The 22,333-nt window shown below is 37.2% G+C and overlaps 4 protein-coding genes across 13 annotated transcripts; 1 reads left to right on the top strand and 3 right to left on the bottom strand.

Moving 5' to 3' along the window:
- Nucleotides 1–1,595: 1,595 nt before the first annotated feature.
- Nucleotides 1,596–2,638, bottom strand: LOC111454605 (fasciclin-like arabinogalactan protein 3). The gene has a single exon (XM_023096103.1). It carries the CDS (start codon nucleotides 2,636–2,638, stop codon nucleotides 1,778–1,780), a length of 861 nt encoding a protein of 286 aa, XP_022951871.1. The 3' UTR covers nucleotides 1,596–1,777.
- Nucleotides 2,639–3,785: 1,147 nt separating this feature from the next.
- On the bottom strand, nucleotides 3,786–6,909 carry LOC111453972 (selenoprotein H-like). 2 transcript variants are annotated; one of them, XM_023095227.1, is made up of 4 exons: nucleotides 6,381–6,909; nucleotides 4,984–5,080; nucleotides 4,370–4,429; nucleotides 3,786–4,222 (listed from the first exon to the last, which is right to left on the bottom strand). In XM_023095227.1, exons 1-4 carry the CDS (start codon nucleotides 6,668–6,670, stop codon nucleotides 4,208–4,210), a joined length of 462 nt encoding a protein of 153 aa, XP_022950995.1. In that variant the 5' UTR covers nucleotides 6,671–6,909; the 3' UTR covers nucleotides 3,786–4,207. The 2 variants fall into 2 exon arrangements, with proteins under 2 accessions (XP_022950995.1, XP_022950994.1); XM_023095226.1 differs by having other exon boundaries at nucleotides 3,786–4,207; nucleotides 6,381–6,907.
- Nucleotides 6,910–8,267: 1,358 nt separating this feature from the next.
- LOC111454695 lies at nucleotides 8,268–15,895 on the bottom strand. Of its 6 annotated transcripts, none has more exons than XM_023096202.1 (12): nucleotides 15,699–15,894; nucleotides 14,530–14,977; nucleotides 14,062–14,160; nucleotides 13,347–13,447; nucleotides 13,173–13,244; nucleotides 12,976–13,066; nucleotides 11,513–11,593; nucleotides 10,856–10,915; nucleotides 10,650–10,772; nucleotides 10,523–10,561; nucleotides 9,292–9,466; nucleotides 8,268–9,187 (listed from the first exon to the last, which is right to left on the bottom strand). In XM_023096202.1, the coding sequence occupies exons 2-11, from the start codon at nucleotides 14,860–14,862 to the stop codon at nucleotides 9,335–9,337; spliced, it is 1,131 nt and encodes a 376-aa protein (XP_022951970.1). In that variant the 5' UTR covers nucleotides 14,863–14,977; nucleotides 15,699–15,894; the 3' UTR covers nucleotides 8,268–9,187; nucleotides 9,292–9,334. The 6 variants fall into 6 exon arrangements, with proteins under 6 accessions (XP_022951970.1, XP_022951971.1, XP_022951972.1 ...); XM_023096203.1 differs by having other exon boundaries at nucleotides 8,268–8,822; XM_023096204.1 differs by having other exon boundaries at nucleotides 8,268–8,742.
- Nucleotides 15,896–17,369: 1,474 nt separating this feature from the next.
- LOC111454549 (pentatricopeptide repeat-containing protein At5g24830-like) lies at nucleotides 17,370–22,277 on the top strand. 4 transcript variants are annotated; one of them, XR_002712448.1, is made up of 5 exons: nucleotides 17,370–17,568; nucleotides 17,661–17,794; nucleotides 18,017–18,211; nucleotides 19,311–20,879; nucleotides 20,961–22,277. XR_002712448.1 is itself a non-coding variant. In XM_023096047.1 (4 exons), the coding sequence occupies exons 1-4, from the start codon at nucleotides 17,554–17,556 to the stop codon at nucleotides 20,725–20,727; spliced, it is 1,761 nt and encodes a 586-aa protein (XP_022951815.1). In that variant the 5' UTR covers nucleotides 17,370–17,553; the 3' UTR covers nucleotides 20,728–22,277. The 4 variants fall into 4 exon arrangements, 2 of the variants coding, with proteins under 2 accessions (XP_022951815.1, XP_022951816.1); XR_002712449.1 differs by having other exon boundaries at nucleotides 19,311–21,459; nucleotides 21,533–22,277; XM_023096047.1 differs by having other exon boundaries at nucleotides 19,311–22,277.
- The last annotated feature ends 56 nt before the right edge of the window (nucleotides 22,278–22,333 follow it).

Raw genomic sequence — 22,333 nt, 5'->3', positions numbered from 1 at the left:
GACAACCATAATTTATGTTTTTCTCTAGCATTATCATTATATAAACTTATAAACTATTTATCATGGCATTTCCTAAGGGAAAAGAGAGAGAAATGTTGATTCGTCCTTTTAGTGACAGGATAGGTACTCCATAAAGAAAAGATTAATTAGTTTAAATACATGAAATTAGGGATATGTTCGCCATAGCCCTAAGTTAATTGCATTAATTAAAAGCAACCTTAAGGAAGTTATTCCTAAAGGCTAAAAAGGAAGAAATCAAATAGGGTAGTTGGGAGGGTATATGTACTCCATGCCTCTTTTTTTAATTTATATCTTACTTAGTTTAGGTAGGACAGAATATTTAATACCTTAATTTTTCATATTATTTGGATTCTGCATTACTAACTTAATTAATACTTTACTTTTCTCATTTAATAAAGTATTATATCTTAGTAGCAAATTTACATATTCATTTATATTTGAAATTATCTTAATTACTTAATTAACGTCATATTCTCTTAATTCCTTTATGTCAATCTTAAAATTCTTATTTGATTTTTTTTAGGAGAATGTCTTTCAGATTGAGATATTATTCAATATTACTAAATAGTTTAAATGTGATTCATGTACCTTCTACGTATAAGTATATATTTTAATTTGTTGTCTGTTCTGTATATTTATTAAATGATGATGCAAGTGAGCATATTTATTTATTTTTTATTATGTATTCTATGATTATAAATATGTTTTATTTGTATATAATTATCTATTATGAAAAAGGTATTTGTTGAATTTTTTGAATATAATAATAATAATCATGGATCATTCATTATTATATATATTATTATTATTATTATTTTGAAAAGGTTGTAAATTAGTAGGAAGTAGAGTTGTAGAAACATGATAATATTTTAGTTCGAAGCCCGCACTGATCTTTGTTGTGGATATATGGTCAGTCTATACAATAATTTTTGGGCCTTTTCCGGTAATGCATAATGTGTTTTAGCCCATTTTTCATTTGTGTCGAAATTGGGAAAATTGTGTGCTCTAGAGTTTAATCTAATTTTCTTCGATCTCATACTAACCCCAAATCTCATGTATCTAAGGAATGTACAAAAAATTCAATAGCTCAAAAATCTTAATCAATCCAACTAAATTCATATTGGGTCATAAATTTATAAAATAATTATTAACTATTTCAAACTCATAATTAATATTTTCTAAATTTAGAAAATTGCATTTTTTTTGGATCATTTTAGTCATTTTCCATGGATCTACTATTTCATAGGTATATCATTACCATGACACATTTTAGTCTTTTTTCTAGTTTTAGTATTACATATCGTTTTTTTGTTTTAGTATAGTGTTTGTTCTATTGGTCCAATATTTGATTGTTGTTTCTATCAATGAAAAAATTCTCCGAACTATAGATCAAATTATAATAGACGAGTCTTGCAACATTCGATTATGTATTTCAATTCAACTAATAAGTTAGGTTTGTTTGTGAAAAGTTGAAAGATGAGTAAGGGAGTAGAAAGGAAGTGCAAAACGGTGTAACAAAGATGAGAGAGATTTTTTTTTCTTTTATTTTGAGTATGACTTGTCCACGTGTCCGGCAGCAAGAAGACCCTGCCCGCCGTTGAAGGTTTACTCATACATTATTGGACTTTTTTTCCTTTTTTTTTCATTTTCATATGAAGTTTTGATGATTGTAGGCATAAACAATCCTACCGATTCTTCCGCTGTTGATATCTCTCTCTCTCTGATTTTCTCTTTCGTTCCTTCACATTTTCTGAATTTAAAAAGCCATGTAGAGTGACATCAATCCGGCCACCATCACTCCGGCGCCGGCGATGTGGCCACGTGAAGCTGCCGAATGGTCTTCCTCGTCGTCTGGACTCGGTGCATCTGCATCCTCTTCGTCATCAGCAGATGGATGAGGAGCACTCGACGGTGCATCAGGCGCATCCGCCGTCGGAACTGGAGAGTCGGCGTCTGGTGAGGGAGCATCGGCTGGAGACTCGTCCGCCGGTGAAGGAGTATCAGCCAATGGAGTCGGAGCGGGAACAGGAGCAACATCTGGTTCCGGTGCAACAGGCGCTGGAGGAGGCAAATTGTAACGTCCAATGCCAGGGACCACAATCGGAGAACTGATTTGAATAACAGAGATATTGTAGGGCTGTGAGGCAACAGCTCTGACAAACATTGAGGTGAAAGGCGCGCCTTTCCAAGCAGATCCGAATTCGATTTGACCTCTCCTGTTCAGCACAACTTTCACAAACCCTTGCTCGCGTACGGCGTCGCCAGTGGCCTGGAACATGGTAGTAAGTACTGTAGGCTTGTTGGTGGAGAGCTTCCTGAACTTAGCAGAATCGTAGTAATCGAGAATAACATGAGCACTCAAAATCTGCTTGATTACGTCAAGAGAGTTTCCAGTGATGCTCGGAACGACGCCATTGTCGAGGGCGAGAATGGTGATAGTTTGGCGAATGTTGATCTGTTCGAAGAGACGAGTTTTCGTCAGATATCCATTGAAAACGCCAAATTCAGGGAACCGATTGAGGAGCCTTGTGATGTTGAAGCCTGAAACAGGAACAGAGCAGGCGAAGAGGAAGAACAAAACAAAAGTAACAGAGATCGAAACCGAGGACTTATTCATGATTGTTGCTTCACTACTTATTCTTTTTTTCTTTTTTTTGTTCGTTTTTTGTCAAATGAACAATGAATTAACTTTTTTGTTGCTGCTTGTCTCTGTTGCAGAACCAAAGGGATGAATTTATAGGAGCAAAAGATCAAGCAGATCACAGATTGGCAAAGCAATTGCTTGGTTGGGCGTGAATTTCTCTCAAAGTAACAACAAGAACACAGTGGTATGTGTTCATCCTCACTATATTTAGTAAATTGATTTGTTAGTCTGTTTGGGAATATCTCGTTTCACAGATTAGTTCATTTATTTATGGAGGAGATCGTTATAGGTTGAGGATTCGGTTCTCTTAACGAATCTATATATTTTTCTTGGGACAAATTATCAATTATAAAGACTATTCTAACCCAAAAAAAATATCACAAGGTATATAGTGCTAAGTTATTTAGTGACATATGCATATTGTTAAGCTACGGATACTTTATTGCTTTATTAGGATTAGGATTAGGATTAAGAATCGAATTTGTAGATAGCTTAGAAAGCAGAAACTAAAGATGCATTTTTCAGCCCGTCTTAGAACGTAGTTAAAATTCGAATTTTATACTCGTACATTTGTACACATAAGTATTTTGACACTGTACAAAAATTGTACATATCAGGTCGTTGAGTCGTGATAATAATGAAACGCCATAACTCAATTCAAAACCCTATGAGTGTGAAAGGGTTGGTCATTAGCCAACACTTAAATTTCCTCTCTTGGGTTGATTTTGCTTCAAGGTTTGTTAAGAGTCACAAGGAACTAATGGAAGCTTTGATTGACGTCAAATAAGCTAGGACTCTTTTAAGGATTGACTATGAATAAGGTTTCTGCCAAAATAGCATAGATCAACCCGTTGGTCTAAAGCTAATGATCTTAGTATTAAAATTTCGTAAGAGCTTAGTATTAAAATTTCGGCCAAAATACAATCTTAACCAGCTTAGTATTAAAATTTTGTAAGATTAAAATAGTAATTAATCAAATTAAAAAACTTAAAAGGGTAGAATACATTAGGGAAACCAAACATTATAACTAAATACCTCTTCTTAACAACAGCTTAAAAGGAAAAGTTGCTAGGAGTGGGCTAAAATTATGAACAAGAACATTAAATATTTTATAAATAAATTTAGAAAATTAGACCTAGAATACCACAATGTGTTATAAGTGCAAAATTGACTTTCAAAACCCATCCGTCATTTAAGAAAAAAAACACAAACACAAACAATATAGAGCCACTCTGTCTAATCATTAATACAAAGGACAACCCATTCAAAATAAACCCACCCTGTGATTGTTGTTCAAACCTGATGGCTTCACCTTTGCAATCGAATACCAGCACACACATTGACATTGGCATTCAAGTTTCCACCATCAAAGCTACTCCCACAAAAGAACAGTGCATAATCCTTATAAGCCAGCAGCCAATTAGTCATATATATCATCTATCATCAAGGGTTTTCTCATTATCCTTTTATCTTCTCAATGATATCTGAAATTACCTCCTCCATGTCCAGTTCCTTCATTCGTGTAAACGGTCGCTTCATGTCCTAACACGACGCAACGTATGATGATGTTATATGGGACTTTATTGATCTCGTCTAACGAGTATTGTTGCAATGAGGTTATGTGTGAACTTATCAGAATAAATGGGAAAATTCTAGACAGTTGAAGGGTTGTTCCAAGAAAGTAATAACAAATAAAAGGATTACCAGAAGACTGATAAACTTCTCGCCATCTTCACTCCGAATTTCAAAGCACCCTCTTCTTGGCTGCATAATTATTAAAACAAAATGAGAAGAGGGAAAAACAACATCAATTTCTTTCATATACTTTTAAGTTTCCTTCACAATATTCTCGGGGATTGATAGCATTCTTGTAAGGAAATGAGAGATTATGGGGATTTATCAAAGTGGATAATATCATATCATTGTACAGATGATATGGGTCAGTGTGTCCAGTAATCTGATCATGGAATGCATTGATACCTGCGATGTTTCCCTAACCTAAAAGTTCAAAGTTAATCAATGATTCCCGAGTGCAAATTCTAACTTTTGCTCGTGAATCAGCTAAAAACCCGAGTCCTAAAGTCGCAAACTCAAGATTTCCCTCTAGAACCTCCACCTCACTATGACTCTACCCAGCAGAGAACATGAGAGCTTAAAAAAGTAAAGCATTATGCTTGGAAAGTAAAACCTACACCACCTTCTACAAGATGGAAGGAAAAACGAAGAACAATCTGCTTGGTTACCAAAATAAAGAACCCAAATTAATTGTTTTTTTTATTAAGCATAGCATGTAAGAGTTGAAGAAGTCAAAAGACTACCTTATCAGGGTTGAGCAGAACAGTGATTCCAGGAACACCCTTCTCTAGACCATTCTGCACCTCCATCGCCCTTTTCTTGAACGATTGGCACTGCTTACTACAAAGGGAACAAACAAAAAAATGGGAAAATGTCACAAAACAAACACTGCACATGACATGTGAAAGAAAGAAGAATCACCATGTTTCTAATGTACTTTTCCTTTTCATTCATTAGAAGTTCCATTGCAAAAAGCAGAGGCAAATGCAAGAACAAAGAGGAACAATTGCCCCTTGAGCCCAACACTACGCGGTGTCAAAGAGAGTGGATTGTGAGATTTCACGTTGATTGGAGAGCATAATGAGTGCCGTGAGGATGCTGGACCTTGAAGGAGATGGATGGTGAGATTCCATCCATTGGAGAGTGGAACGAGAGCCAGTGAGGACTGGAACTCGAAGGAGATGGATTGTGAGATTCCATCAATTGGAGAGCGGAATGAGTGCCAGCAATAACTCTGGCCCCAAATGGGGGTGGATTGTGAAGTCCCACATCAGTTGGAGGGGAACAAAACGCTTTATGTGTATTGAATAATGGAAGTCCCACATCGGCTAATTTAAAGAATGGTCATGGGTTTATAAACAGAGAATATTCTCTCCATTGGTATGAGGCCCTTTGAAAAGCCCAAAATAAAGCCACGAGAGCTTACACTCAAAGTGGACAATATCATACTACTGTGGAGAGTCGTGTTCGTCTAACATGATATCAGAGCCATGCCCTAAACTTAGTCGTGCCAATAGGAGTTGAGCCCCTCTTTGAAGGCAGTAAAAAATGACTAGGACTCCAAAGAAGTCTAGCCTCGATTAAGGGGAGGTGTTGGATGATGGAAATTTAGGGAGGGTTTATATACAAAAAAAATACTTTCTACATTGGTATAAAGCCTTTTGGGAAGCAAAACTACGAGAGCTTACACTCCATGTGTAGAGCAATGACACAGGACTCGAATGAGGGTGGATTGTGAAATTCCACATCGGTTGGAGAGGGGAACGAAGCACTTTGAGAGAGGAAGCCCGAATGAGAAAGTTTGAAGAGGATATGATCATGGGTTTATAAACAAAGAATACTTTCTACATTGGTATGAAGCCTTTTGGGAAGCAAAACTATGAGAGCAAGCACTTTGAGAGAGGAAGCTTCCACATCGGTTGGAGAGGGGAACGAAGCACTTTGAGAGAGGAAGCCCGAATGAGAAAGTCTGAAGAGGACAATGTCCGCTAGCGATAAGGCTCGAATTATTACACTACACATATTCCTGGTGCCAATGCAGATTTCTAGGAAACTTCAAACCCTAGAAACATGAACTTCAAATTAACCGAACCAATTTTCGATTCATTTCCAAGCAAGAAATGGAACCAAAAAATCTTACCAATGTTCAATCACAACCGCTCTGTTCTTAGCTTCCACGCCAAGCTTCTCTGAGGCAGCGTCAAGATCCTCTCCCTCATTTTCAACCTCCTCCGCCTTCCCATTCTCCTTCGGACCACGTTTCGCCTTCTTCCTCTTTGGCAACTTCACCACAGTCTCCTCCACCGTCAAATCGGCCTTCGAGTTCCCCGCCAGCCGGGGCGACCTTCTCGTCACCCTCGACGACGCCGGGACCGGCTTCGCCACCGCCGTCTCGTCTTCCTGGATCTTGCTTCGCTTTTTCGGCGCCATGGAAGAAGACCTGAAACCCTAAAAACACAGAGATACTCAGTGTAATGGAGGAAACGAGATTTATCGGCTTCAAAGTTCAATCTATCTGTTCCACTTCCACTGAGAGTTGTGTATGCGACCGTTGGTTGGCAGTGATGCACAGTTTATGGGATGGATTAGGTTTGGTTTTCCCGCGCTTTTGTTATCGGCGGTGGGATTTTGAAGCGACGGTGGAAATGAATTTGGAGGATGAGAATGGATCGTGGCCGTTGACTGGGTGGTCGTACGACGTCCACGCAGTTCCAGTTTGGTTTCTTCTGTGGAAGGAAATGGCGGCACGAAGTCCCAAGAGTTACTTTATTCATTTTTTTTTAATCATTAAATTTCCTTCCACGTGTTTTTTCTGCCGGATCATTTTAAATGTGTCCGTCGATGGGTAATTTAAAAAGTTGGATATTAGTAGCTCATTATTTGTAAAAAGCAATTTTAATACACATAGTTATCAAGCTTATTTGAGTTGAATTAGGTTCAGATAGACGAAAATTTTATAGATTTGGTTAGAGATGTGAACGAAGCATTTTTTGTTAGGATGTGGAAGCCTCTCCTTAGTATACACGTTTTCAATTCGTAACGGGTCGAAACGAATAATATTTGCTAACGATGGACTTGGGTAGTTATAAATAGTATCAAAACTAGTCATCGGATAATCAAAACACTAGTTGAAGTCGGGTTAGACCCTCTTCATATTAGATGTGTTTTAAAACCTTGAAGGAAGAGTAGGAAGGAAAAGCTAAAATATGACAATATTTACTAACTCTGACTCTCTGTTAATTGAATTCCCTGCTCCTGGTATTAGTGGATTTCGGTTGTTACAAATGGTAGGATTTCGGTTGTTACAAATGGTATTAGAGCCGGGCATTAAGCGGTGTGTCAGTAAGGATACTGGTCTCCAAGAGAGTGGATTGTGAGTTCTCATATTGATAGGAGAGGTGAACGAAACATTTCTTATAAGGATGTAGAAATCCGTCGCTAATAAATGTGTTTTAAAATCTCAAGGAAAAGCATGAAAAGAAAACTACAAAGATAATGACATCTGCTAGTGGTGGGTTTATACATCGAGCTTATTTGCATAGACTTGTACTAGATCATGTTGGGCAGTTATCGAAATAATCCATGAATGGATCCATCAAAAGCTGCAAAGAAAGCGTTAAAGGTATCTGCAAGGTATGAAGGAAGCTTTGAGGCTACCGTTCATTCCATAACTTTACCAAAGGATTGCCACCTAAGACATTCAAGAAACGTATTGAATGCTGAGTATTAATATGGACACTATTATTGATATCACAATTATGTTATTTGACTCTTTGAGCTCATTTATTTATGGCCTTTGTTTCTATCACTATAGCTTCTTTATGATTAGTATATACATGAATTAATTACGTAAACTAGGTACGACATTAATTATTATCGAACTATAATTGAATACATTTATTATAGAATCGTGTTAGGTGAAGAACTAATTTCATCAAGATTATGTTGATACACTGGCATATGACCATCACAATTATAACCAGTTTCTTGACTTATATATGCAGTATTTATCAAAATATATGACAAATGAATTTTGCTCAAATAAATCAAATTCTCATCATGTAAGAGGAGAATGTATCGAATAGTATTGAATAGCATTGAATAACTTACAAAAATATAAACGCTTAAAATTTAATTGGTCGACTATATCATTCCGAAATGTCTTGTGTTTACCGCCTAAAGTGTTGACTTTCTCTTCCGGACAATGTTGTGAACCTCAATCATACCAAAAAAAAAAAAAAACAAATAAAACAATTAACTCGAGTTTAAGTACTTGTACCAAAACAAACATGATCATAAATATGGTCACTTTGGATTAAAAATTAACTGCTTAGTAGAACAAAAGTCAGGAAAGGGGGTTGGCTGATGATGGATATTCGGGGGACCCATGGTTTACGTATTTAAACTCCGATCGTATAGTTGGGTCTCTGCTTACTCTATGAATTCACATATAAGGAAGACCTGACTAAGCAAGTTTCTGTGTTTTTCAAAGCTACAAATATCTGCAAAGCTCAAACAAGTTCGATTCAATCTCGTTTGGTTCGGTAATCAATGAAGCTGAAGCTATCTTTTTAAATTACATCTAAATGAAAACACAAAACAAAAGAAAAGGTAATAACAGTAACACCATCAATATGACAACACAAAAATAAGGAAATAAGAAGCAAAAATTCCCAGCTGATTGACATCTACTTTATATAACGAGACGTTCAGTTCTTGCTCATCAGGTGTGTCATCTATGAGCTCAATTTCTTAATTTAATTGAACCTTTTTATAAAACTATGGCTGAGAAGACAAGCCACAAACCAAAGAAAGGCAGCCAACCATGGCAGCTTCAGGTTCACTTTCTACGACTCTACATAAAAGGAATCAGCTATAGCTCTGGAAAGAAGGCTCATCGGTGAGAAATAGGGACATGATTCATTTCATTGTGTGATGTGGTTGTTCCTTTTAAAACCATTGGATTGGATGCGTGGTCGAAATACAATTTTTAGTTATCCTACCGTATAATCAAACCAACGGTATAAAACTATTAACCACATTGTTCTAACCTCTTAAATGACGTCTCGGTGTCGAGGAGGGCAACGAGATGGCCTAAACAACCACCGTGTAGTTAGAGAAAAGGTGGGACAATCTTCCCAGAGTTTCTGGATAAAATTTTCTAGCAAATAGATGGCATGGTCTTTTCACTCCATTCCACAAGCAGGGTTTGAACATCACCCTCTTCTGCAGGATCAAAGCAAAAAAATCATTTCTGAATCACTTGAAATTAACTAAATTGCTATTGTACTAAAAAAAATTAAAATCTCTTTTCTCTCTTGCTTTTTACAATACTCTCTCAACCGTGCAGGTACTTTTTATTTCCACACTCCAACAGTCATATTAAACTCATCTAAAATCATTTTCCTTACCATTAAAACAAAATTAACATTTTACTCATATATTTACACATTGTTATATCCAAACCATTTAGGGGTATCCAGGGAGTGGCAAAATTTCGTGAGATCCCACATCAGTTGGAGAGGAGGACAAAACACCCTTTATAAGGGTGTGGAAACCTCTCCCTAGCAGCGCGTTTTAAAAAACCTTGAGGGAAAATCCAAAGAGAACAATATCTACTAGCAGTGGGCCTGAGCTGTTACAAATGATATCAAAGTTAGACAAGGGGCGATGTGCCAGGGAGGAGGTTGTTCTCCAAAGGGGGTAGACACGAGGTGGTGTGCCAGAAAGGACGTTGGGCCCCGAGGGGGGTGGATTTGATGGGGGTCCCACGTCGATTGGAGAAAGGAACGAGTGCTAGTGAGGACACTGGACCTTGAAAGGGGGTGGATTGTGAGATCCCTCATCAGTTGGGGAGGAGAACGAAACACCCTTTATAATAGTGTGAAAACCTCTCCCCAACAAATGCGTTTTAAAAAACCTTGAAGGAAAATCCGAAAGGGAAAGCCCAAAGAGGATAATATCTGCTAGTGGTGGACCTAGGCCGTTACATTTTATCACTCACTTTTTATACGTATAAACTTTCTAATTCTAAAGTCCCAGGAGAAAATGAAAGGAAACTTCATGATCATAATATTTGTTTAGATTTTTCTAGTTTAAGAAAGGAGTATGTTTCTAATCCTTCTTATCTCCTTCCAAAAAGACTTTAATTTTAAAACCAAAATGGAAAATAAAAAGCGGTACGATAATGCTGCACCAGATCCCATCTGGAAAAAGGAGAGACATAGCAAGCCAATGACTGGAAAAATTAACTTCAGAACCCAAACTAAAATAATTACATACCGGTGCAGTACTCGTAATTTGAGCGGCCTTATCTAACGACTGTGAGCAAAATAAAAATTTATCAAGGTCAAAGATTTCATATACTAGAAACATAAACATTGCAGAAGTAATTTTATCTGTCACGTACAGCAATATTCTTCAGAAGCTCATAGGTGACATCTTGATTCCTATATGATTTTGGATGCCACTTTCCCTCAGTCCAATCTACATGTGTTACGGACCAATTAGAAATTCCACCAGGGTCGATCATCTGATGTAAAAGAACAGCTTAGACCGATAAAACACATATAACAGAGTCACAGTTGTTTATTTACAGATGGATAATGTACTGACATTGAAAAAGGTTGGAAAATAGTGTTCGTCGGCATAGCAGTTCGGGCCATCCTTAGTTCGCTAAAAATGTCGAGCAAGAAGAAAGCCAGTTAATGGACAGATTTGTGATGGGTGATGACTTGAAAAAGAAAAACACAAAATAATTATGTATTAGATTTACGACAATCAAATCAATGTGAGTAAACGAAGACAAACTCATTAAACAGAGTAGGCCGAATACGATAACGAAGGTAATAATACCCTTTCAAAATGACACTATAGTATTTGGCTTATAAGTTAATATATGACAATCAAGCATATCCTTCAACACTCAAGTATCCATTTCTAAGCAAAAGTACACCATATTCAGCCAACCTGCCTGCATGAAGCAAAGATGGAATGAACAAAAGCTTTGGCATACAAGACAGGTCAGTGCAACAAGTGTTAACTTGATCAGTCCAATTTTGATATTCCATTAGCTGAAGAGCTAAACCACATGATTAAACCAAAAGTATCATGTATTTGATTTTATATAGTGGTTTAATATAGAACTAACATTTCAGATCTAGCCTACAAGAAAGCAAGAAAGCAAGAAAGTCAAGCAAGCATAGCACAAGCAATCTGATAATCGGTCTACAATCATCACAACAGATGAGGTCATTACAACAAATAGATTACCTTACAGTAAAGCTTGAATTTTGTATAGTAAAGACTGTCAGCCATCACAATAATAGCATGGTGTCGCTTCATGGAAAACCACTGAAATTTACAACGTTATAAATACTTAAGAGTGAGTATTCCAACCATATGCTATCGAGAAAAAATTAAAGATGTCATCATAATTGACAGCTGTGATGAAAGTGCTCTCCATCTACTACAGAATTTAATACAAAAACTGAAGATGGATAAGGATTGGAGGGATGCGGATCTGACTCCATTTATTTGATCTGCCAGGTTTATATCCTCAACAAAGGATGCAAATTTTTAGGTTCATTAACATCCATCCCAGTTCGAAGAGATAAGAACAAGAAGAAAGTAATGGAGGGAAAAAGGATACTCCCTTTACAAGTTACTACCCACCTGGAGAAAATGGAGTCATATTTCGTGAGAATAATTTCCCAAAATGAACATATTTTATACAATAAATGTCTCTCCCAACACCCCCCACACCGAGCAATAAAATGATATTTACTCAATGTTCATATCCAATTTTTTATCATATTGTAACGACCCATGTCCAGGATTTGTAATCCAAATTCGACACTTGATAGCTCCAACATTCCTCTACATCTCCAACAATATGATCATGTTACCTACTTCTTGCTTTTTAAGAGTGAAAATATCCCCAAACTAACACGAGCCCTTCCAAGATGCTTTGTCCTCACTCACATGTGTCCCAGGAAAATTTCTTAGAGGTCAACCAACATAGAATTGCTCCAAGTAAAACATGATTAACCATGAAATTCTTATGATTGAGCCACCGAAAAGGAAGGTGAACTTTGTTGATATAGGTAGTAACTTTCATTTCTTTTAAGCCTTACTTAGGATCGCTCTCATTCAGATGTGGTCTTGGTTCATTCATGTACCCCTCCTTTACTCAAGTGTCACATGTCCACCATCTTCCGCTGGTTCGTCCCCTAACCACATCTTACTGGGAGAGGTACTGCTCTGATACCATTTGTAACAACTCATGCCCAGGATTCAGAATCCGGATTCGATACTTGACGACCCCATATTCCCTTGCATCCCCTACAACATGGTCACGTTACCTACTCCTTGTTTCTTAAGAGTGAAGATATTCTCACAAACCAACACGACATTTGTCCTCACTCACATACATCCTAGGAAAATTCCTAGGAAGTCACCCAACATAAAATTGCTGTAAATAAAGCAGGTTTAACCATAGAGTTCCTATGATTAAGCCACCGAAAAGGAAGGTGCACCTTGTTGATATAGGTAGTAACTTTCATTTCCTTTAAATCTTTCGTAGTCATCCTATCCTCAAAATCGCTCTTATTGAGATGTTGTCTCGGTTCATTCACGTACCTCTCCGTGTCACACATATATATACCCATGAAGATCTTAGAAACTATAAGAGCAGTTGAATTGGGATGTAGTACTAGTAATTAATATATGAATACCTGAGAACCTTTACGAAAGTCTTTCTTTTCAATTTCAGGTAACATGCGCTCTGAATACCTACCACTTCCATGGGGACCAGGATCATCAAAACTGTAATATGACGTGTCGAATATCAGATTGGCAGAAGATCACAGTCATTCAGATTGGTCAAGGAGTTCAAGTAAACAAGTAACGAAAAAATAAAAGGTTGCCTTACCAATCAATATAGCTGACATTTGTAAATATCAAATAGTTATAAACATACTCGAATTCGTGAAGAGGTACACAACTGAAACAGAAGTACAGATAGTGATCAGATAAGAACTTGTTGCATCGCAAAATATTCTACTACAAAAAGACAAAAGGAAAAAGAAAAAAAAAAAAAAACAACCTTTCAGAGAACAAAGCAAAGTGCTGATTATCAGGGTCTATAAGTGCATTTGCCAAAAGTCTCTTCTCTGCATCAACCATAGACATTTCTCCCCAGGTTACCTGAATATTGTTAGCAAATAGTTTAAAGCACCAACTATTTCACATCATAAGCTATAAATATTTGAAGCAAAACAAATTCATCATTACCATCATCCATGAAGACAAGGGTTGATACATGACATTACAAATAATGACAGAAGAGACTCCCATGAAGTCGATACAATATTCAGACATCCATTGCCACTCTCAAGACACCCTTTTCCAGAAGAACTATCACATTCAAGTACTACATCGGATCTTAGAAGACCAGAAAAGAAGTTCGCCGAAAAATTCACTGTGAATCAAATAATAAACTCTGTGTATACGCAACACTGATGAACAAAAGACAACACAGAGCCAAAAGGGATGAACGATATTGTCGACAATTGGTCATTTGTTAGCCTTTTGCATCCATCTTTTGAAGACAATTTGACAATTCTAAGACACGTCAAGAAAACCCAAAATCGTCGTTGGATTAGACAGGTTAAAAATGTGCAATTTAAGATATCAAATGCCGTGGCTTGAGAGAATTAGGCCTCTTTCTATTCATTTCATGTCAAGCATCCGATAAGGCTACTTTACTACTAATAACTACATAGACAAGCAGACAACAACAAAGATTCTGCATGACCCACCTTTTCACTGCGAATGTCACGACCTACAAAATGGGGGCTTGAATGTGATACTTTTTCTCTAGACGCATGCACATATATAGAAAATCTGCCGTCATGACCCTGAAAGACAAGGACTGAATTAAGCACCTAAGTCAATAAAGTCAAGCTGACTGAAGGTGCAGGAAGGTTTTACATAAGTATTCATCTTCTTCCAAAATTCTTCAATAAAGATGAGTTCAACATGCATGTTTGCGTATATATATAGCTAAAAATTCCCTGAATGTGAGATTTCAAACTAGAGCCAAGGTTTTGTCTCAAATCCTCCACAAATCAAATTTTTACCCGACGGAGATTTAATTTGGGGGGCGGGGGATGATGGTTATCCTAAAAATATCATTGTAAAACACAGATAAACTCTGATACAAATTGAATAGTAAAAATAAAATTAAAAATAAAAATAAAGCTCCAAGGTTGAACGTGAAGCCTTACATCAAAAAATTTATGCCAGAGCTTCTCAAAGGGTAGTGGACCTGGAGTCAAAAACATAAAGGCAATTTTCGGATTCTTGGATTGAGCTAGAGGTCTCTTCAAAATTTCCCTAATTACAACCCGAGATGCAATCTCTGCATCTGTTAATTCCCGGGAAGCAGTGGGCCGGCGCTGATTAAATTCACCATTGATACACCCACTAAAGATATAACAAATGAAAGAGCTTCTTGGTGGAAAAACGTAGGTGCCAAATAGAAATATGCTGACCACCGAAACCAAAATAATAATGTATACATATGGCTTTAAGTATGGCCTTTGACGTGATCCTAGCATTGTGAGTGTCTACAGTGCAAGCTGCCATGCACGATCAAACTTATCATAACGGCATAGTGGCCGTATGCTCATTTGTCCAGTAAAAACTTCATCACCAATTACCCTGATGTCTCCCCTTAAAAGTGAAAACAAACGTCAGCAAATTAGCACTCGTCATTTACCACCGAAAACCTGAGAACACGTGAAGTATCAAAAATCTCAAAGGCAATCAACAATGATGACCTAAACAAATTGATTCATAACCGTTCATAAGAATGACAATATAACAGAAATCTAGCTCAAAGAATACAAGGTTGGGTATTCTGTCTGCCAAAATAGATTCCACATTCCTACATAGCGTGAGGATTAATGATCAGAATTAAAAAGAAAGTGATCAGAATCAAGAGCTGAATAAAAAATAAAATCAGCATTGATCAAACTATGAACAGTGATCAAATAAACGAAATGCATAAATCACGAGGCAGATGAACAAGGAATTAGCAGCGATAAACCTGTGACCATATACGAAATGTAGATCACAAGGCGAGCAATGATAAAACTATGAACGACAATCAAATTAACGAAATGCATAAACCACGAGGCAGATGAAGAAGGACATTGCAATAATCAAACAAATTCTGAACAGTAATCAACCAGACGAATTGCATAAATCACAATACAGCTGAAGAAGTAAGTACCAGCGATTAAACAATGAAGCATCGATCAAATAAACCAAACGCGACAATCACGAGGCGAATGGAGAATGAACAGATACCAGTGACGAAACAATGAACAGCAATAAAAAAAAAAACGAAATGCAGAAACAAAATGACGAAGCGAATTGAGAAGGAAAGTACCTCTGATCAGGCGGAGACGACGCTGGCCGGGAAGGTTGCGAGAGCGAGAGAGATCAAAGTTGGAGGGAGGTGCAGAGATCTGAGTGATGAGTGGAGAGCGTTGTTCTAGTGTTCCTGGTTGATGTTGATGCAGAAGGAGAAACAGAGTGGGTTTACAGATTCCAACCCAAACGAATAGCGCGCCTCGATCGCCTAACTAATTTCCCACGTCATTTTTTGTCCCACCATTTTTTATTTATTATTATTACTATTATTATTTAGGTGCACATTCTACCGACCACGCACGTCAACCCAACCCGAACTATAAGGGTTAAATTGTATTAGCATTTCGGGTAGAATTGGGTTTATTTTTCTAAATTCAAACTAAATCGGTTCGATTTCGGGTTCGTGGGCAAAATAATTGACTCGAGCCAAATAAAAATATATAAAATATATTACAATTTTTTTTTTTAATCAATGGGTTTGCGGGTACTTAAATCAATCTAAAGACACTCAGGGTCGATTCATTGTTTATTATATAATACAAAAGTTTATTAATTATAATTATAATTATTTATTTAATTCTATTATTGGTATTGTTTTTTGTTACTATGTTTATAATTTAATTTTGCAAATAATTATAGATTAATTAGTATTGATTTAACTTTTAATATATTTTATTTATGATGGTATGGAATAATTATAGATTGTGGATAAATAAAATTTTAAAAAATTGACAATCCAATTTTTTTTTTTCATAATTAAGGGTTGATTTGCGTTTGTTACTGAATTTTAATATATTTTATTTAAGATGGTATGAAATAATTATAAATTGTGGATAAATAAAATTTTAAAAAAATTTAACAATCCAATTAAAAAATAGAGGGTTGGGTTGGGAAAAGTTTGGGAATTGGTTACCAATCCAACTAACTCGAACTTTTGAGTAAAAAAAAATCTCCAAACCCAACTCAACTAGAACTATGTAGACTCCTTTCATTATTATTATTATTATTACACGAGGATTTTGGATGTGCTATTACATTTATTTAACTTTTTTCATTAAACAAAAATATTTATTGTTTCTTTAAACATGGATATTGCTTATTGGTTACACGTCGCGTGCTTAATATATTTTAATGCAAATTAAATTATAATTTTAGTATAAACACATAGGTCGATGTCCTGCCTATGTTTTTTTTTTTAATGATTTTGTGAGATGTAATTGGAAAATTTTTATTGTCGAATATTGTGTCATGTCGAGTTGGATTTGTAAACGGTACATAATTCACCTTAAATAGTAACTCATTAATGGTACACGATTAACATTAAACAGTAATATTGTGTCACGTATAGTCAGATTCATAAATGGTACATGATTGACTTTTAATACTTGTTATTGTGCCACATCTAGTTAGAATGCATAGACTGTGAGATCCCACATTGGTTGGAGAGGGGAACGAACCATTTATTGTAAGGGTGTGGAAACCTCTTCCTAGTATACGTGTTTTAAAATTGTGAGACTGAAGGCACGGGTAAAGTAAACCGTGTCTATTAGCAATGGGCTTGGGATTGGGCCGATCCAATATTTTTGAACCAGGCTAAACGAACTCGATCGATTTTGGGCCCGGCCCAATAGCAAAATGCGAAATTTCCGAAAATGTAAAATTGAAAGCAAATCGAAGGAAGGAAGGATGGGACTGCAGTCTGCTTAGAACGACGACGAGGGCGACGGCGGAGCACAGCCGGCTACAGAAACCTCGCCTCAGCCGTTGGACTCAACTGGCATCGTCGAAACTTCGGCTTTCTGTATCACGTATTTTCTTCGTTGCTTTCGGACGACAAAGTGAAATCAAGAGCAGAAGATTTGGCAATCTCGATGGCGTTTACGGCGGTGAGTTATTCTCTACATTTCCTTTATCACACATTTCTCTGTTCATAGATTTTCCTATATGGTGTTTACTTGTTATTTTTGGTTGTTCTCAGTTAGCAATTGAGTCGCCACCGTCCCACATTATTGTGCTTGGATTTTTGAACGGAGCCCTTAACTCCCTCAAACGCGATTTTTCTCGGATGTTCGCCATCTTGTATGGCCGACCTAACATTGAGGAGGCGGCTAGGTATAAATGATTACACACTTCGAGTCTTTGGTTTGCCTTGGCTGAAAGGAGTGTGAAACTTCATTGACTTTACAGTAATTAATCGACCTTTTGTTTGTTAATGTTAAGAAATGGAGAGCATCTTCTTCGTGCAAATACACCATCTTGTTTCTTTAATGCTTGATCTGTTTTTGAATCAGTGAACTTCTTTACGCTTTCTTATTCTGGACATTACATTCATAGGTCTAACGAGGATGAGGATTCATTCCCCTCTGCCATTAAAAGTTTGATGGCAACCGTCGATGAAAATTGCGAGTTGAGATCCTCGGATTGCTTTTCAGAAAAGCACAATTTTGAGGGCGAAGGAAATCCGCAGGCTGTTTTCAACGTGTTGGACGCTCTGCTCAAGGGTAGTTTGGATCGTTTGAAAGCTATGAGGTGGTTTTTGCTTTTCTTTTTTAATGATTTAATCAGATTTTTTTTTTTTCATTGGGTATGGTAGTTCGGAATCTCAGAACACGAACATCTATTCTTCAATGCGAGCATGGATAGATGAAAGCCATCCTGCCTATTTGAGGAACAATACCATATATGTGAGATCCCACATCAGTTGAAAAGGAGAACAACCATTCTTTATAAGGGTGTGGAAATCTCTCCCTAGTAGACGAGTTTTAAAATTCCTAAGGGGAAGCCCGAAAGGGAAAGCCCAAATAGGACAATATTTGCTAGCGATGGACTTGGGCTGTTACTTATTTAATGTATGGAGTGATTATGTCCTTTAAATATCGTGACAACCACAAATTATTTGCACCGACCACAATTCTTTCTACGAGCCTATGCATCCTGAAGTAGCTGGTTGGGGAAATTCTATATTAAATGAGTAGTAGATGCTCTAGTTCACATTTTCTGGGCTCAAACCACTGTCTTCTTGGCGAATGAAGGTGCTTAAGTGAGCATAGAACTATCCTTAGTATGCGAGTTGTTGCAAGTCAACATTGCACTCAAGCTATAATCAGTGACCGTGGATTGAAGGTTTAGCTGAAGAGAACTCCCAGGAAAGATAAGAGTATGTCAGTGGGGCCTCACCTCAATAACGTTTTAGGGAATTTGTGGGAACCAAGGGAAAGCTTCGATTCTGAGAATTCTAAGAACTGGGGTTCCTCCGCGTTTAATCTCCGTGTTTCTTCATTAGTACACAACAATTGTCAGTTGATTTAAGTTTCTGGGGAATGAGTCATTTCACATCCATCTTTATATAAAGTCAAATTAAGCTGGATTAGTTTTTTGCTGCTAATTGCTTCTTTATTTAGAGTTGAGTATTCTTAATCGGTATTTTAGTTCAATGACATATAATTATTGATGTACTATTATTTCTTGTTGTAATGAGGATAAGAAAATAGAAAAGTTGACTACTGATGGAATATATTAGTTTTCCAATTGTCTTGTGATATCAGACAAATTGTAATGATTTTCTATGCCTTCAATGATTACAAAGTACCATCTTGTAAAAATCTGTTGAATGCCTCAAATTATGCAGGGAAAGCATATCTTTAGCGAAGTCGGGTCTTCAGAAATGCATTGTGGATGCCGTTCAGCCTGACTACACATTCATGGTTAGGGATTTGTGTTTGAAAGGAAAGTTAGGAGCAGCTCTTTTGCTTCGCAGAAAGTTGATAAGAGAAGGTTTTGTTGTTGATTTACTTGCACACAATTATCTTCTGAATGGACTGTGCATAAACTGTGATATGGAGATCGCAGAGTCTCTTTTTAGGGAAATGTTAGAAATGGGTCCTTCTCCCAATTGTGCCACATACAACATTATTATTAAGGGTTTCTGCCTTTGTAGGAATATGGATAAAGCTCTCGACCTATTTTATACGATGGCTAATGGTGGTATTAGGCCAAGTAGAATCACTTATAACATACTTTTACATGCATTGTGCAAGAGAGGTCTCTTGGACGATGCTTGGAAGTTTCTTGAAGATATCCTAGATGATATTAAGACATCGGACGATGCAATCACGTCAACTATACTGATGGATGGTTGTTTTAAAAGTGGAGATATGATGCAGGCTATTGCTTTATGGGATGAGATGGTTGAAAAGAAGACAAAGGTCGATGCTGTTGCATATAATGTTCTTATTCACGGGCTTTGTTTGAATCGAGACAAGAAAATTGCACTCGGCTATATTGTTGATATGCTTAAGAGGGGTTTTCTTCCTGATATTTTTACATACAACACTCTAATCAGTGATCTTTGTAAAGAGGGCCAATTTGGCGAGGCGTACTATATCCATGATGTCATGTCAAGAATGGGTGTTTCTCCAGATCAAATTTCATACAAAATGATTATTCAAGGTCTATGCATTAGTGGAGATGTTATCAAAGCTAATGAGTTTCTTCATTCCATGTTAGAAAGATCAATGGTTCCTGAGCCTCATATCTGGAACCTGATAATTGATTGTTATGGAAGGTATGGAGATTTAAGCAACGCGATCTCCATCAGGGATCAGATGTTGGCCACTGGTGTGCTACCAAATGTATTTACGTTCAATGCGTTGATTCACGCACAAATTAAAGGAGGTAACATATTTAATGCTTATTCTCTGAAAAAGGATATGGTTTTGTTGGGTCTTTTTCCAGACGTTGTTACTTATAATTTGTTGATAAGTGGTGCTTATAAGTGTGGACAAATTCATTTTGCACTTCAATTATATGATGAAATGCTGCGAAAGGGATACGAACCAGATAAGATAACGTACACCGAACTAATAAGAGGTCACTGTATGTGTGGTGAAATGAAGGAGGCAGAAGATCTATTTATGAAGTTGCATGAATCTGGTTTGCCAATGGATATTGTTCCATTTAAAGTTATTTTTGAAAAGTACCGTAGAATAGGAGAGCCTGACATGGCATTTAAGTTTTATCAAAGGTGGATGACAGTGATGGCTTGAGGAGCTGTTTAACACAAAATTATTCAAGATTACAGCACTACTATTGCCATTTTGGCTCGGAATAATAGGAGATCGACGTTAGTTCTTATTTACTGACCAAGTAACGATTCGGCCTTCTGTTTGTGGACATTTCAGATGTGCTCCTCCTCGAGGTATGCGTCTATGCTATGCTTTGTACACTATTTTGGAGTCTGTTGTCTTCTCAATGTGCATAACATTGTCATGATTCCAAGATTCATGGAAAGCACAGCAGGATATCAAAGCGTTAATATGATTGAAGCCAGGGCTCTCACCCTGAGCAGTAATATCACTGTTTTCACTGTCTTCACTGCTGTGTTAAGCACAGATGGTGCAAGAAATCCAACACCCTGAGCAGTAAGCATCTAATCGAGGAGCAGATTTTGAAAGTGTTTCGGAGATGAATTATAAGCTGTTTGGCTCCTATTGTAGGAAACATCATTGATGGGATAAGACTCGAAACTGTGGCACAAGTGTATGCCTGGCTTAATTGTGAAGGTCGGGCTCTATAATGAGTATGCTGCCGGGATTGTGATTGAGGAGTTTGAGGCACGCCATAACGTGACCCGTAATTGAATGCAGTAACTTTCATTTATACAATGCAAAGTGGTGGAGCTACTCCTTATTTCATGGTTAGATCCTCACCTTATCAAACTGCTGAGCACCTTGACGCTCGGGATCTTTTGTCAGTCGAGTTAGCAGCGAACGATGCAGGTGAATAGCCAACAAACTATGTTTTCTTGCATTGATCTCGAGGCTTGAATGAGATGAAGTATTCATTATACAGTACATTATCGCTTACACTGCCATTGCTCTTAAGGGGACCATCTAGCAGTACACTTTACAGTGCCCTTGGTGCATGTTGTCAAAGCCTGGAACACTGGCGATGCTACAGAGAAAGTCGTGGTTTGAGTAACAGTGTTGATGCCAATTACTTTAGAGATGAACTGGTGAGTCAAGTTAATGAAGTAATGGTGGTGTTGGTGAAATAGACAGTTCGTTCGACCCTCGATAATGGAGTCGACTTGTTCTTTTCCTCTGTCCAGCCTACCTTCTAATCGCGTTCTGACGTTCAGCTCACCCCAAACTTAAGGAATCTAGAAAAGAAGACATTCAATGCATATGTTCGAGTTCGTTTGGTACTTGGATGGTTCAGAGGGCGTCTGTAGGGAGTAAGTTTCGTCTTCAGAGGACATGTACAGGAGATGACGATGAAATGTCGTGCAAGTCGGGGCAATGAGGGGGATATTGCGCCGGGGCTATCGGGCCAATGACTCGTGTTGTTCTCCCTAAAGTTTGGAGGACGGTTTTCAGTAGCAATGGGTATACTGCCAAGGATTCCTCAGGGTAAAACGTGTCTTTTCAAATGTCATTCTTTGTATGAACTGTGAGGCTGTGCGATCTCCCTTTTCCCTCTTACTGTTCTGTTTCAACATGTTTGATAGGTTTGAAGTAACTTTGATCAAAATTACGTTTACAAGTGTAAAATCTAACAGTGAAAAATGACTTTTAATAAATCATTTGAAAGGTACGATATGAAGTTGTTTATAACTATTGTGATAGAAACGAGAGTATATTAATACCGTTC

The sequence above is a fragment of the Cucurbita moschata genome, unplaced genomic scaffold, assembly GCF_002738365.1.
Source record: "Cucurbita moschata cultivar Rifu unplaced genomic scaffold, Cmos_1.0 Cmo_Scf00016, whole genome shotgun sequence".
In the NCBI taxonomy this organism is placed as follows: domain Eukaryota; kingdom Viridiplantae; phylum Streptophyta; class Magnoliopsida; order Cucurbitales; family Cucurbitaceae; genus Cucurbita; species Cucurbita moschata.
Note: the sequence above shows the minus strand (reverse complement) of the source record. Positions and strands in the feature narration are given on the sequence as shown.

Bases quoted from the DNA above. Each gene is read 5' to 3' on its own strand.
- LOC111454605 (XM_023096103.1), bottom strand. From the start codon at position 2,638: ATGAATAAGTCCTCGGTTTCGATCTCTGTTACTTTTGTTTTGTTCTTC.
- LOC111453972 (XM_023095226.1), bottom strand. From the start codon at position 6,670: ATGGCGCCGAAAAAGCGAAGCAAGATCCAGGAAGACGAGACGGCGGTG. The intron at 4,430-4,983 runs GTAGTCTTTTGA...ATAATTATGCAG, and splicing joins TTCTGCTCAACCCTGATAAG to CCAAGAAGAGGGTGCTTTGA. The intron at 4,208-4,369 runs GTAATCCTTTTA...GCGTCGTGTTAG, and splicing joins AGAAGTTTATCAGTCTTCTG to GACATGAAGCGACCGTTTAC.
- LOC111454695 (XM_023096201.1), bottom strand. From the start codon at position 14,862: ATGCTAGGATCACGTCAAAGGCCATACTTAAAGCCATATGTATACATT. The intron at 13,067-13,172 runs GTAAGGCAACCT...GTCATATTACAG, and splicing joins AATGTCAGCTATATTGATTG to TTTTGATGATCCTGGTCCCC. The intron at 11,594-12,975 runs GTATTCATATAT...TGTAAATTTCAG, and splicing joins ACTTTCGTAAAGGTTCTCAG to TGGTTTTCCATGAAGCGACA.
- LOC111454549 (XM_023096047.1), top strand. The intron at 17,795-18,016 runs GTATAAATGATT...TTACATTCATAG, and splicing joins AACATTGAGGAGGCGGCTAG to GTCTAACGAGGATGAGGATT. The intron at 18,212-19,310 runs GTGGTTTTTGCT...CAAATTATGCAG, and splicing joins GATCGTTTGAAAGCTATGAG to GGAAAGCATATCTTTAGCGA.